Raw genomic sequence first — 16,580 nt, forward strand, 5'->3', positions numbered from 1 at the left:
CTTAGGGAGAATCCTCCCAGCTTCTCTTATACAAAGCAAGCTAAATGGAAAGCTGGTTTGTATTACTTTTTCATAGTAATAAAATACTACACAGAAAGATAAAGGAGGCTGCTTCCTCTGACCAGACCTCTAAATCTACTTCAATGAAATAAACTTATTAAAATGAGAATTATAAAATGTTTACAACCAGAAGGGGAGCTAGTGCAAACTCCTCACTTTGCCGTTGAAGAAACAAAGCCCCATAGCAAGGAATACCATTTTCCCGCAAAGACACAGCTATTGATGGGGAGTCCACACAGGCGCCCAGGGCTCCTGTCTTCCTGTCTGATACTCTTTCTGAACACCTCAAGGGAAGTGGGGGAGATTAGGGATTTCTTATTATTCCACAAACAGTAATATATTCTATCTGTGTGGACGGCCACTCAACCTTCACTGCCTTCCCTGAAATAAAAGGAATTAGGCACAAAGAGTATTTTCACCATTTTTTTATTTTCAAGTCATATCGTCTTAGTGAATGATATTCATGTTTGGAGCTATAAGCATCACACACCGATGGGAGAATGAAGATGAAGATGACCTGGCTCTTCATTTCTGTGTGCATAGTCAACAAGGCTTTTTGTGACATCACGTTTATAGATTTGTGTTTAAATGATAGAGATGGTGATAAACGCTTAAGTGTAGCCTTCAGGGATTTCAGCTGTAAGTGAAAGCAAATCAGTATTTACTTCTAAAGTGAGAAAACTTAATGGGGAATTTTTTTCTAATGATCACTAAATATTCTCATGCTGTCTAATATAAGTTTTTAATGTATTATTGAAAAGCAAGCTAAATGGAAAGCTTGTTTCCATTTCTTTTCATATGGGTGTTGCAGGAACTTGTGGAACTTGAATGGGCCTGGTGAGCCAGCTTTCAGCTGATAGGGCTTCACGCTACTTGTGTCCTTACAGGGTCACATCTGTGAGACTTCAGACCGTATCTAAACCTTTCTCCCCCCTCTGTGAAAGTAAGCCTCTGAAAGCTGAAAACAGGAAGCAGTGCTTTGCTATCATGAAAAATTGAAACTGATTATTTCAAGACACCTCATTCAACTTGGGTAGGAGCTGATTTTAGTTTCCATGGCAACAGAAATAAAAACAAGTGCAGTAACTTCTGTACTTTGAACATGTATGCCTGAACTCTGCCTTAAAATCCACAGAAACGCTTTCCACCCAAAGCCTGTAACAAATCCTCAACTCTTAACCAAATTTCAAATGTAGCAAATGTTACATAGAGAAGTGGACATCTGAAGTAGTCTTTTCATTTTTTTAAATTATTTTTCTTTTTGGTTTTGACCTCCAGTTTCTAGGTCTAGTATATTTCAGGGAGCGAGAGAGCTGATAGGCAGGCATGGGGAGAAGTGTAGGTTGGTTAGGTAGGATACCTTGACTAGAAAGTTCTAACTTGTGTTATTATCTCAGACAGCAAAGGTTTGAAATGCTAAAATATATTCCTCAGGAAATTCTGATGTAAATATAAAAAAACACACAAAACATTTACTTAAATGTGGATGGAACATTAGCTGTTTATATGCTTTTCCCATTTCTAAGTTTTGGGGACACTGATAATGTCAAAGGTGTGAGTTTAACGTGGAAATCTTTTGAGCAGCCCCACCTGTCTGTGAAAATACCTTCCAAATAATTGATGTTTTTGATATGTTGTGGCTTATTTCCATGTGATTTCCATATTCCATCTTCTTTCCTCTTATCACTCAGAAATCCTGAGTTAACCTCAGTAACTGCATGCATAATCCCTAGGAAACCTGAATACTTATGGTTTCCCCTGAGCTGTCCCCGCAAGGATGTATCCAGTGACAGGAGCTACTGGACCTTTTCTGTCTTGCCATACAAATCAACTATTTTCTCCGACTGTCCATCACAAAATAATACACATGTAGGCAAACTCAGACAAAGGCACCTGAGATGCCAGTGCTGGTGTCAGGTTAAGGGGAAAATCTGGTGTAACTTTTAAAATAAATATCAACAGCAATCACTTAGGATAAATAATGTGCTTTTTAAAAGGTGAAAGTCTCAAAAAGGGAAAAGACCTCATAGAGTTCTTTAAAAACCCTCTATGTTTAAGGGTACATATTATCTGTAATTGTATATATATATATATATATATATATATATATGTGTGTGTGTGTGTGTGTGTGTAATGTGTCTGTTAGTCTAGCTGCACTCTGGATGTTCTTCTGTCAGAGAGGTTGTGAAGCTGGAATCAAGTAGATGACTTCTGCAATCACTGTTGTATTATTATACAGTTCAATTTAGTGAATATATAGGATAGAGTATAATGAATATCCTTTCTTAACTCCAGTGAAACATAAGAACTGTGCTTTCTACAAACTGTAGTATTACACAATTACTCATAGGCATGAGCTACTCCTAAAGTTTCAGGATGGATGTACTCTTTGGAGAAACAATTTCTACCTGAAAATTGGTTCTGTTCAAATTTTAGTCACAGACTGACTAAAATGTGACATAAATGTCAGGGCAGAAGGTTTTAAGCAAAGATAAAAATATCTTCCTGAGTCATTGCCTTTGCAATTATGTGTTTCTTTTTTATAAGATGACTTACTAAAGAGTGACACGGTGATGTAATTAGAATAAATCTAGTACTACTATCTTTATGGCCAAACATCATTCTATCAGCAATCAATCCTATTTTCTCCCAGCTTTCAATAAAATTGATATTTTTTTTAAAGATAAAAATACAATCTTCATTTAGAGGTATTATTACAATTAGAAATTTTAACCAAAAATGCTTTTTTGAAGTTGTGTATTTATGGCCATCTTGTTTTATATGTGGTTTAGAGCTTTACCATGGAAAGTGTTATGTGGGGATTAGCAGCTCCCAAGAGCTATCAGAAATGCAGAGGCTCAGAACTGCTGACTCAAAATCTGTATTTAACAGGATCCCCAGATGATGGAGAAGCACTGGCTTAGAGGACACTAGGCTGGAAAGAACTACTTAACATAGTATTGAGTTTGGGGTAATGCTCTGTACATTATCTCGGGGAAATAGTTATTACAATGTAGCGGTCAAAGAAGAGTCCCTTTCCCTTTATCAATTTTGGACATGTCTGTGGGATTTTGAACAAGTTTACCTAACTCTCTATGTGTCAGTTTTGTTTATCTGAAAATTCGAATACTGAGTGTTTACTTCAAATAATGAATGATTGTGAGGTTAGTTTAAATATGATTATGCATATGAGGTACCTAGAGCACAGTACCAGATACCTGGACAGTGTGCAATAAATGTGAGGCTGTCATCATCATCATCTATACTTTCCTGAGAGCACATAATTATGCTGGCTTTTATTTGTGGGAAGCGGGTTTGTATTTAATTTAAGACAACATTGTTACAATAGTATGGTGAATATGGTGATGGACAGAAAGTTGAATAAGTAAGAGCCCTTTCTCTAGAAACTTTCATAGAGCCAAGACTTCTATTTCCCCATTATTCCGTAATCATTCCTAACATTGTTTTTGGTGTCTACTTGATAGCAATTGCTGTTCACTATTTTCATATCCCACATAAATAGAGAATAACTGCACACTATGGGTAGAGTCTATTAAAGAAGTTTGACAGGTGTGAGGAAGGCACCACTGCCTGCAGGAGCCAAGAAGGCTCACTGGAGAAGGTAAGGTGGGTCTAACAGAGGGGAAGGAAGAGCATTCTGTATAGGAACAGAATTAATAACATAGTATGGTGCAGGGGGAACAGCCAAGGCTCTTTTCAGCTACTTCCACAGAGGACTCACCCTCTCTTTGCCTCTTCCCTCAATATTGCCCTCTGGGAAGGGCAGAGTTTGGCCTTCCTGCTTTGCCACCTCCAGCCAGCCCTCTTTCCTTGATAAGGAACCCAACTTCCCTAGTTTGTGCGCAAGGGCTTTTTAAGAAAATTGAGGGGAGGGGAGACAGAGGGAGAGAGAGAGGAAAGAATGTGAATATAAATATGAATGTGTGTGGGGAGGGAGGGAAGATAATGGTGTTTGAAGGGCAGCCATAACACAATATCACAGACTGGATGGCTTAAACAACAGAAATTAAATTTTTTATTGTTTTAGAGGCTAGAAGTTAGAGAGCAAGATGTCGTCAAAGTGGGTTTCTTTTAAGCTCTCTCTCCCTGGCTTAGTGATTGCGTCTTCTGTCTGTGTCTTCACATAGTCTTTACTCTGTACATGCGTGTGTCTTTTTCTTACAAGGACATTGGTTATATTGGATTAGGGCCCACTGTAACGACCTTATTTGTAACTTAATTATCTCTTTAAATTCACATTCTGAGGAACTTACTGGGAGTTAGGATTCAGCATATACATTTTGAAAGAACACAGTTCAGCCCCAATCAGTGAGAAAAAGGGGTTTGTCTCTGATTAGATGTGGCCTGATAGGTCAAAGAATAATATTCAGGGAACAGAGTTAGCTTTTAGAGTCTGTGTCTGAAAGAGAGATGATCACCAATTATTAGAAAGGGGGCAAGCAGAGACGTGAAATCCAGCTCAGCTCAGCCAGTGCTTCTGCCTCACTAGACGAGTAGTCATATATTAGGGGTGGGCTTATTAGGTGACTAGTTACCATGGTGAACAGTTTGCAAACAATCAGGACCACTGTCTTTTAATTGGAACCTTTGTTGACTTTATTTTTTATGACACAGATGGAAGATCTCGTCACCTACTGGTCCTATGCCCCTTGGCAAGTTGCTTGACTTTTCTTCAGGCTGTTTCCCACTCTGTACAATGGGGATCATGATGCCTGCTCTCTTGCTCGGAAGATGTAGTGAGAAAATAGATACGAAAGTGCTTTCAGAAGCATGATGTGCTATGTAAATGTCTGTCATTATTAAACCCCTAGCTGACTGCTGCCTACCTGTCATTCCAACTGAAAACAAAGTTGTGTGTTACCTAAGTCCAAATATTAATTTGTGGAAGTCATCCTTGTTTGGTATCTCTTTCTGGCACATTTGTATTACTTTTGAGACTGGATAGCAATTCAGAAACAAACAAAGGTATTGAATAATAAATTTGTTGTGAGGAACTTGGAATCCAAGAATAAACGCAACTAAGACCAATGATAGTTTATGTAAATCACACCTAACAATCTAATGGACCAAAAGTTGAACATTAACCTGCATTTTAATTGTGTTAACTGTTAAGAGCAAGACAATAGCTAAGTGTCTTGATATTATTTTGTGTTTGTTTTCATGAGATTCAGACAGTATACTGCTCTAAGTAGCCTACTAGGTTACAATTTCATCAGTAACATCAGTACCAATACTGTGCTATAATATTTCATCAGACAACCTCTCAACTCCTTTCATTCAATGGCAAGAAAAATGGAGTAACAGCAATTTTACACACACACACACACACACACACACACACACACACACACACGGTGCCAAAAAAATGTAAGCACATTTTAAGAAAGGAAAAGACTATTAAAACCACACTGATGGTAACCACTTTGAGCAATTGCAGAAGTCACATGTGACTTGTATTCATCTTCTGTTATCAGTATATATTGAGTGTTACAATTTTAATACAGTTTTTTCCTTTCTTAAAATGTGTAAACTGGGGTGCCAAAACAATGTGTACACATTTTAAGAGATGTTAACACTTTGGTCAACATTGTTCAAGCAGTGGTTCACTGTAATCAAAAGTGTCTGGACGCTGGTGGTCACCACTTTGAGCACCTCTTGTAATTGCAGAAGTCAAACATGACTTGTATTCATGTTTTCTATCAGTATATTATTTCTTAAAATGTATATACATTTCTTTGGCACCCTCTGTGTGTGTGTGTGTGTGTGTGGTCTGTGTGTGTGTATAACTTGCACAGTTTACAATGGTCTTTTGTGTGTATGGTCTCCTTTGGGCCTTACTGCAATCCTATGCGGTCATTATTATCATCCTCAAATTCCAAAGGGAACCAACTTTGAGACCAGTGAGGTGAATTCTCTGGCCTGAAGCCGTAGCGTAGCCACTGCTTTTCCACTAGACCACAGGTGCCTCATCCTGCACAGCATGTATTTTGCATTGGCAGCTGACATCTCCACTGCAGAAAACATCAGAAGACATAAGTCTTGTCCAGGAACCTCCCAGTGATCTTCCTCGGGTACGAACACACTCTCTTGGGATCTCAGGAGAACTGGCTTCTGTAGGGAGGAGAGATGCAGTCATATGTGGAAGCTCTGCTTCTCTGTACTGTAGAAGGGACACCCTGGAAAAAGATTTTTTTCTTCTTGTTTCTCTTCCTCCTTCCTCCTTTCCTCAAACTGAATTTGCGATTTCTTACTTTACCTTTTCCTTTGGTACCCCTGCTCCTTTCTCCTCACATCCCCCAACTCCTCCCCTTTGGTTGCTGTGTCTACTTTTCTTTATCTAAATTGTTAGATGTCGTCAGAATATTTGTAAGATTCTTTGAGGTGGAGGTGGAATATGGGCCATTGTACACATGACATCCTTTGCTCAATGAGCTAACTCTGGTGTCTGGCCAGCTGTGACTGTCACCACTTCGCTGGGCAGTCAGACAGGTTCAGTTAAATAGGCAGAGGCTGAGAACAACTTGGGGATTTTGAGGAAATTAAATAGTTGGAAAGTTTTGGGTTATTTTTGAATGAAGGGGAGTGGGAACACATTATTAAAATATAATGTGGCTATCTAATAAGTATTTTTCTAGCACTTGCTATATTTCAATTCTAAGTAACGCTGCTATTCTCAGATTTTTTTGTTAGTTCATTCATTCGGCTTTCTCATTCATTCGTCACCACCACTGACCTCCTACCAAGAATCACCAGATATTTTGTGAAGGGAAGCTTTATATATCTGAGACATGCTAGGTGGCTGCCAACAGTCAAATTATGGAATAAATTACGGAATAAAGCAGGGAAATAACCTGAGGTTGGTTCCTCAGTTACATGGCACATTCTGTGGGTGTCTTAGTAGACACCAAGAAGTGGCCAGGTAGTTATATGTGGTGGTCAAGAGTTCAGGCATATGGCTTTAAAAAAAAAAATGAGTCTCATAACATAAAATAAACCATTAACTATCTTTTTTTTTTTTAATTAAAGTTTATTGGGGTGACAATTGTTATTAAAGTTACATAGATTTCAGGTGTACAATTCTGTAATACATCATCTATATATCACATTGTGTGTTCACCACCCAGAGTCAGTTCTCCTTCCATCACCGTATATTGGATCCCATTTACCCTCATCTGCCTCCCCCCTCCCCCCTTACCCTCTGGTAACCACTAAACTATTGTCTGTGTCTATGAGTTTTGTTTCTTCATTTGTTTTTCTTCTTCTTTTGTTATTTTCAGTTTTATACACCACATATCTGTGAGATCATATGGTTCTCAACTTTTTCTGACATATTTTGCTTAGCATTATAATCTCAAGTTCCACCCATGTTGTCGCAAATGTTCCTATGTCATCTTTTCTTACCACCGAATAGTATTCCATTGTGTATATATACCACAACTTCTTTATCCAATCGTCTATCTGAGGACACTTTGGTTGTTTCCATGTCTTGGCCACCGTAAACAAAGCTGCAGTGAACAATGGAACACATATATCTTTACAGATAAATGCTTTCAGATTTTGGGGGTAGATATCCAAGAGATGCTGGGTCATATGGTAATTCTATTTTTAATTTTTTGAGGAATCTCCACTTGCCTTCCATACTATCTTTAAATATACAATCCTGTGACATTTAGTACGCTCATAACATTGTGCAACTATTTACCTCTATGTAGTTCTAAAACATTTTCATCGCTCAGAAAGAAGCCTCATACCTACTCAGCAGTCATTCCTTAGTCTCCCCTCTACTCAAGCCTGGCAACCACTAACCTGCCTTTTGTCTTTATAGATTTACCTATTCTGAATGTTTCCTATAAATGAAATCATACAATATGTGACTTTCTGTGTTTGGCTTTGCATATAGCTCTTTAGCTCTTGGCCTGACTCTCCGGGTAGAGCTGTGCTAGCTATGACAGAAGCGTAGTCCTGCCCTTGGCCTCCAAAGAATCCCATTCACCTGGGTAAGTTCTCCTTCGTGAGAGGCTCACTGCCAGGGCTGGATGTCAGTTCTGGATTGTGTTAGGGGTACCAGATTCCTCTTCGAGAGATAGTTTTTCTATAGCAAAAGAAGAAAAACTAAGTATGCAGCTCACTCATTCTGCCTCTTGTATTTCTCTTTATCCTAAAGAATAACTCCCTTCCACAGTGGACACCCACCTTCTTGTAGAAGGGAGCGCTCTTTCTCTTCTTTGCAAGCCCTCATCATGATATAGATTTTATCTCTCTCTCTGTGTGTGTGTATGGGTGTAAAACCCAGTGTTCCTTCTGGGGATGATTTGATTGATGTACACACTGGAAACATCTTTAATAATTCAATGCCTGCTTCAAAGGAGATTACACCAAAAAGCACATTGCTTTTCATTTATTCATTACAGCTCTGTCATAGCAGCCTTTTTTTTTTTTTTCCCTGAATTACAGTATCATAGTAATAATACATTTTGTTCTACACTCAGGATATTTTAAAGGGTTATAAGCCTTTTAACTAATGTTACTGTCTTATTTAAATTGATCAAATTGGTATTTCAGCACCATAATCTTGCATTTCTTAAAGCTGAGCTAGCCAGATGTGGATTCATTTGATGACTACTGAAATAGCTGTGCTGGGAAAGTCTAATAGAAATAATGGTAGGAAAGCATAATTCTGCTTGTTAGTGATGGTGGTAATCATAGCGAAGAGAACATTGCCTAAATTTAGGACTGGGTGTCCCCTTCCCCTTAGAAAGAGATTAAGGTATTTACCAGCTCTCTGCATTAAAAAGAGAAACAAAAATATATGTGTTTGGGAATTGTGAGTAAAGAAATGGGTAACATGGGAAAAACTATTGAGACCAATCATTTTACAACTCTCAGGTATAAATCCAGATGTCAAGAAAGAAAAACAGATGTTTTTCCATTTAGACAGAAGGCAGTCACCTTAACAATCTCTTGTAATATGTTCCCAGAGAAGCAAGGAACATATCTAGATTCCTAAATGATTACAATAAATTACATTTTTTCCCTGTTATTATTACTAAATATATTTATTAAGAAATGGTGTATAACTTCTCTTTAAAACCCAAACCAAAAGTTGCTCTACATAGGGATGTTTAGGTAGAGTAAATATCAATAACTATTTTCGGAGAGTGATATACAATTATTTATTTCTCAGTGATAATTAAAAAAAAACAACTCTTACTGCCCATTAGTACTGTAGTATTTCTGGATTTTTTTTAAAGTACTGCTTCAAGTACTCTGCCTAACAGTCTCTATAATGTTCCCTCCGTAGATCACACCAAAGGTCTGTAATACGAATCCATCAATGCTTTGTTCTCAGGTCAGTAATTACAACAGCAAAAGTAATGTTGCTTCCTGCAGATGTCATGTTTGCTGACTATTGAAGTACATGGGAATGTGCTTGCAGGAGAAACTAGATGCAAGTAGCAGCTTCTTGTGTGCCTTGTTTAAAGGAGAATGCCAGAACTTTGGGACAAGATGGTCTTGGGGTCAAATCCTAGCCCTACTTGCTCACCTATATGTGATGTTGGAAGTTGAATGATTTCCCACTTTTCTTATTTGTAAAGTGGGCATAAGAAGCGTGCTTCATAGGGTTACTGTGAAGGTTACATGAAATGATGACTCTGTAAGCGCAGAGCATGACGTTTGGCACAGACAGGTGATGGATAGCTTCTTATCTATTCTCTTCACCAGCAAACACAAGTCTCAATGACAGACATGTGAGATCTGGCAGCAGGCTGCCACACCCCACCTTGGGTGTCCCTTTCCTGACATGTACTCTTACTGCTTCTCTTCTTATGCCCTATTATACCACGACTATTACTGCACTGCTCTGAGCTCTTTGCTGTCAGAGACTATTGTCTTTGTCTTCCAATGCCCAGTGTCTGGAGTACTGCTTACCACATACCAGTGCTCTAGGCACATTCACTCAAGCATGGTGACTGAGAGCCCCACAAATGTCTCGTAGGGACCCATAGTGAGTATCTCCTTAAATCCCTCAGAGCCAGCAGGAAGGGAACCAACTGTGTCTGCACCTTTTCCTGGCCTCCTGTGATGTGTTAGTGGAAAGCCACCCTTGTTTCTCTGATTTGGTTCCTGATTCCAGTTCTCCCCCATGGCGTCCACTCCCTGTCTTAGTGTCTTATTGAGAAGCCCCCTGACTTCCTGGTTCTGCCCCCTAGAAGCCCTTGCTCCTCAGTGATCCATAATATCATCTTTGGCCCAGGACATTTTTTCAGGTGTTTTTGTTTTGTTTTTTAATTAAAATTTATTGTGGTGACAATGGTTAGGCAAGTTACATAGATTTCAAGTGTACAATTCTGTGATACAGCATCTGTATATCACATTGTGTGTTCCCCACCCAGAGTCAGTTCTCCTTCCATCAACATATATTTGACCCCATTTACCCTCATCTACCACCCCTGTGCCCTTTACCCTCTGGTAACCACTAAACTATTGTCTGTGTCTATGAATTTTTGTTTCTTTCTTTGTTTTGTTGCCTTGTTGTTTTCAGTTTTATATCCCACATATCAGTGAAGTCATAAGGTTCTTGACTTTTTCTGTCTGATTTATTTCGCTTAGCATAATAATCTCAAGATCTGTCCATGTTGTTGCAAATGGCACTATTTCATCTTTTCTATGGCAGAATAGTATTCCATTGTGTATATATACTCCATATTCTTTATGCAGTCATCTATCTGAGGACACTTTGGTTGTTTCCCTGTCTTGGCCACCATGAATAAAGCTACAGTGAACATCAGAGCACATATATCTTTACAGATAAATGTTTTCTGATTTTTGGGGTATATACTGGGCTCCTATCTGTCACCATGTAGCAAAATTAACTCAAAATGGATCAAAGACCTAAACATAAGACCTGAAACAATAAACTTCAGAGAAAAAAAACATAGGTACTAAACTTATGAACCTTGGGTTCAAAGAGGATTTTATGAATTTGACCTCAAAGGCAAGGGAAGCAAAAACTAAAATAAATGAATGGGACTATATCAAACTAAAAAGCTTCTGCACAGCTAAAGAAATCATCAACAAAATAAAGAAGCAACTAACCAAATGGGAGAAGATTTTTGCAAACAATGCTTCCAATAAGGGACTAATATCCAAAATATATAAGGAACTCATACAACTCAACAATAAAAAGACAAACAATCCAGTTAAAAAATGGGCAGAGGACCTGAATAGACATTTCTCCAAAGAGGACATACAGATGGCCAATAAACATATGAAAAGATGCTCAACATCACTAATCATCAGAGAAATGGAAATCAAAACCACAATGAAATATCACCTCACACCAGTTAGAATAGCTATCATCAACAAGACAAATAACAGCAAGTGTTGGAGAGGCTGTGGAGAAAAAGGAATACTCATACACCATTGGTGGGAATGAAGATTGGTGCAGCTGCTATGGAAGGCAGTGTGGAGGTTCCTCAAAAAATTAAGAATAGAATTACCATATGATCCAGCAATGCCCCTCCTAGGTATATACTCAGGTTTGTTTTTATAAAGACAGTGCCCACCCTTTCCTTCACTAAACTCTCCTCTGCTCATCACTTCAAGTGTGTCTGCTTCCAGGATTTGCCATGTTTGTTCTCTAGAGAGACAGGGTGGGCCATGGGTGTGGAGATAGGAACATACTGTTTTCTCTTTTTGGAAATTGGAGATTTTTCTCACCTTAATTCATTTAGGTCTTGTACATAAAAACCAGAAATCCTTACCAAGCACTGTGCGTTACATTTCATGAATCTCTTGCATTTTAGCACCATCTGGGAGGTCTACTCTCTTCCCATCTTAGTTTCTGCCCTGCATTTGGACTTCTCAAGGGCCTCACCCTGGGCAGCATGCTTAGGGATGGCTAGGGCCCTGCCTACATTGTTGGAAATTAAGCATCTGAATGAAAATTTGAAAGATGCAACCTCACTGTACTGTCAGTTAATCTATATGATGACAGTCACTGTGTTTTTTGGAATATCTTAAGGACAACTAATTTTTTCCCTTCATTTTTAAAAGTACATCTTTGATATAATGTAATCAGATTTGTGACTTTATTTTTGACAGAATATAGAAATTTTTGGTTCTAACTCTTTCCTCTTCAAAATAATGTCGTGTGGAATTTTATCCTGAATTTTTAGTCTATTCCTCTTCATGTCATTCCTTTTCCACTTCCAAAACTCAAAGCATTATGTTAACTGGTAAGGCTATTAATAGTCCCATAACAAGCATTTGGGCAGTGCAAGGAAAATGGACTTCCAAAGCTGGAGGGAGGTCACGGTTAATTGTGTGCCTGAAACCCTCATTTTACAGATGCCAGAGGATTAAGTGACCTGTCCAATGTCAGACAGCTAGAAAGAGGCAGGTCTGTGGTCCTAACAGTCTAAAAACTATTATTTTATTGGGGGCAATGAAGAAATATGATAGCTCCAGGAAAAAACGTATCATAACAAATGAGAAGGGATTTTAATTTAATTTAATTTTTAATAGGATTTGTGATGTGCCAGGCACTGTGTATAACTTATTTCACTTGATCCCCATGGAAGTTTTATTATTTTCCTATTTTACAAGTGGGAATCTGAAACTCACAGAAGTTAGGTAACAGTTAGTAAGTGCCTGGCCAGTACTGGACCCTGAGTCTTTCTCTCTCCAAAGTCTTGGCTCTAGAATTTAGCCTCCTGCTCTCTTTTAAAGCAGCCTTACATGTATCCAAATAACAGTAAAAATGCCTAATTAGACTTTATAGAATACTTGAGCATTAATTATTTTTATAGAAAAGACTACTAGTTTTACTAGTTTCTTGGTCTCAGATTTGCATGACAATCAATGTTGGTACCTATGGGTATACTGTCAACTCTCTTGGGCATTGTGTGGAAAGCTGTCCACATCTGACGTTAGGAAACCTGATAGGTTCACATCTGGGGGCCATCACCATTGCTCTTTTTGTATTTAGAGATATAAATACATACCAGGCACTAGGGGTGAGGATGACATTCTCTCCACCAAGAGTTTCTCTTACCTCCTCCTCTGGGCCAGGCCCTCCACTAGCTATTGGCTAAGGACCCTGCAGTGTAGTTTCCTCCCTGCCACGGGGATTAAGAACATTGATTCTGGAGTCACATGCTTAGTTCTAATTCTGGCTCTTTCATTTATAAACAGTGAGATCTTGGGCTAGATATTTGATCTGTGTGTACTTCAAGTTTTCTCCCCTGTGAAGTGGGAATAATACCAACCTCACAGTATTATTGTGAGGATTAAATGAGAAAATACTTGTGAAGAGTGATGTTCAATAGGCACTCAGTAAAGGTAAACACATTATATACCGTAAAGTACTATGCAGGGGTAAGGGAGTTTTATTTCATTGTAGCATCATATTACCTTATTATCATGTGCAGTGGGAAATCTCTGTTACACTACTGTGCTATTATTCATTCTTCCTTTTGATCCACCAGAGGCCAGCAGAAATAGTAGATGAGGAAGAAGATGGCGAGAAAGAAAGCAAGGACGCAGGAAAAAAAGAAGAGCTCATAGGAATGAATGGTGACGTTGAAGAGGAAGGAGATGGGGAAGCTGTGGCTGCCTCCGAGCAAGCCGAGGAGATCCCGGATCAGGGGGAGGAGCAGGCAGGTCCTGCTCGTGTCGATGGCATCACCAATGAAGAAAATGGCGAGGAACTGGATCAGGTCAATAATGAGCTTCAGGAGGCAGTGGATGAGGAAATCAGGTCTCCAGGAGCTGGCAGTGGACAAGAGGAGGTATTTCTATTGCCTTTGCTCACTTGTTTGCCTGCATGAATGTGTGTGTGTGCACGCACACACTTAGGAATGATTCAAGCACTTAAGACTTGAATTGAAACCACTTATGGTTGAGTAAGGAAAGATCCAATATCATTTACTCGACTACATTATTTCAATCAGTTAAGAAGTGCTGTCCACCACATCTCTGACAATCTATATGTCTGTTCTTCCATCCATCCATCCATCCATCCATCCATCCATCCATCCATCCATCCATCCATCCATCCATTTTCTACCTTATGTACAAAAAATTTACAGAGGCTCTTAAGGCATATACAACAAAAGAGAGATGAATAAATAAAGTACAAATAAATTAAGACCAGGGAATATATAAAACAGGAAAGAATAACAAGACCAGTGAGACCTAGACATGATATAAAGAATGTCGTCTCTGTTGTGGGTGACTTCTTTGCTCTCTAGAAATACGAAAGTTTAGTTTGTTTAATCAAGCTTAAACAAATTAATGGAATTAAGTGCTCAGTATACCAGGCACTTAATAATATATGGTTCTATTTTTTATACATCATGGGTGAAGAAATATGTTTTGAAGCCTACTTCCCAGCCTGTTTTCCCACCACTGGCCCTGAAGCAGGATATTCTGAAGTCCTGACGTTCTTCTATAGGATAAAGTTAGATGCTGATGAACAGGCTCAAGTTGAGTCTCATAGTATAAGAGGCAGGTGCCCTCCACAGCATTGTCACCATCTGTTTGTGCCCTTCTTTCCTGTTTTCTATTTCTCAGGGCCCACCTCCCTCAAGGCTAGAACGTCTGACATGGGTCTAGGTCCATTCATCCCTGATACTCAGTCTGATGAATGGGTTTTTCTTAATTATTTATTATTGACTCATCAGTTTTATCTTACTCAGGGAGACCAAGTTTAGTAATGGTAAAACTTTGCAAAATGTTTTTATGGCCAGGTTTCAACAACCAGTACAAAGTTATCTGTAATCCACTGTGTGGCTTATATAACAATATCTTAGCATCTAAAGGGACATGTTCAACATGTCTTTCATCTTTTCTCAGCATGAAGTAATCACAGTCCTAAGAAATTTCCCATATGTAGTTCTACATGGTTATTAAAATTTAGCTAATATATACAAGTATATTCTGAAGTTGTTTGTAGCTAAAATAAACAAAAAGAATTCAGTCAATTACATGATTCCCTTTACCTCTATAAGGAAACAAAACTAATTTCTCAAGGAAAGCAAAAGAAAAAAAAAATTTCCAAAGGAAGCAAAATCTCTTGTCTGGGGATTCACATAGGAAGCGCAATAATGTAGAGTGTCCTCGGTGTTATTTATATGGCAACTTCAATGGTAGCTTTCATGAAGCTCTTTGTTATATATAGTGGCCTTTGATGAATGTTTACAGCATAAAATCAAGTGTAAATTCTATGTCGGACCTAGACAGTAAAATCCAAGTATGCATTTCTCCAGTGGTCTAGCTTCATTCAATGTTATAACCTAAACAGATTTTACGCAAGTAAGTAGAGTTCTTGTCATTCCATTCCACAAATTGAACTTTTAAAAGTAGGTATTTCATAGGAATTGGGCATTAGTAAAGATGAAGGTTATGTAATTTGAAGTATAGTGTTAATATGTATTGAGGGCAAATCTAAATTCTTGGGAACCAAATGAACAAGTGTGACTCATTAGGGATTTTAAGGCCAATACAAATGCCTAAGACAGAGCAGTTACCCACAAGAGATTCAATCTTACTTGACTTATCTCTCTTATAATGATGATATATTTTGTTTTTATTCTCACTAAAGTATTAGTATATGCATGCTAATTATATGAAAAACCGGATTTATATGAATTATAAATTATACATTAATAATTAACTTTTTCAAAAGGATTCTTTACTTATAAAATGAGTAAAAATTCACTTTACCATGTAACATTTTGTTCAATGTAACAGTTTGTAAACGAAATGTAATATGATTGTAGGAAAACAGCAAGCTCTACGTGAGAAATACACAACAATCAATTGATATTTACTGCGCTTATACTATATTCAAGATGCTATTTGAGACACTTCACAAGATAACAATGTGAAATAAGAGATATTCCCAGTAATCTTATTTTCTTTTTTGGAGCATAACCCATGGCCTCTAGGGGAGGGAGACCGGGAGCCAGTCCTGTCCTGCACACACTGGTGGCTGCGGTGGGGGCTGAGGAGCCTCTAGGATTCCATGGAGCAGAGTTTGAGAAGCAGCTAATTCTAATCTCATTGCCTCAGTTTTCAGTCTAGTTGGGAAAAACAAATGGTAAATGAGACAGTATCATTAATAACAAATGAGAGGTCTAAGTGGCAGGGACAAAGGCTGCTGTTGGAGAAATGCTGCCTCTGTGTTTTCATTTCCTGTCCTGCTCTTATCTACTTGATACTTGATGCTCTTGGTACCATACTCACAAAGAATTTGTGGACTCTAGTAGAAAACTAACAGAAGAACAGCTGGTGTGGGGTTGGGTTAATGTGACAGGAGGGTAGAATTGCTGCATTTTTCTCTTCTCTTTTCTCTGAAAATGTTAATATGAAAAGTATAAATATACTGTTGAAAATAAAAGCTCAAAGAGAAACAAAGAAAAACATTGAGAAAAAATAAAGCCTGCAGCACAAGAAATGAGTCTGTGCCCTTAAAGCCCATAGTGGATTATGGC

The 16,580-nt window shown here is 38.3% G+C and overlaps 1 protein-coding gene across 6 annotated transcripts in view; it reads left to right on the top strand.

Annotated features, from left to right (window-relative positions):
* The window catches only part of DCDC2 (doublecortin domain containing 2), a 159,026-nt gene that overhangs the window by 137,345 nt on the left and 5,101 nt on the right, over positions 1 to 16,580 (top strand). For 4 of the 6 annotated variants that reach the window (XM_074335170.1, XM_074335171.1, XM_074335167.1 and 1 more), the window contains exons 10-11: positions 9,383 to 9,430; positions 13,572 to 13,874. In XM_074335170.1, the coding sequence (XP_074191271.1) occupies positions 9,383 to 9,430; positions 13,572 to 13,874 (351 nt within the window). The remainder of the gene's footprint in view (positions 1 to 9,382; positions 9,431 to 13,571; positions 13,875 to 16,580) is intronic. The other 2 variants (XM_019752474.2, XM_019752492.2) reach the window with 1 other exon arrangement.

The sequence above is a fragment of the Rhinolophus sinicus genome, linkage group LG06, assembly GCF_036562045.2.
Source record: "Rhinolophus sinicus isolate RSC01 linkage group LG06, ASM3656204v1, whole genome shotgun sequence".
Classification (NCBI taxonomy): Eukaryota; Metazoa; Chordata; class Mammalia; order Chiroptera; family Rhinolophidae; genus Rhinolophus; species Rhinolophus sinicus.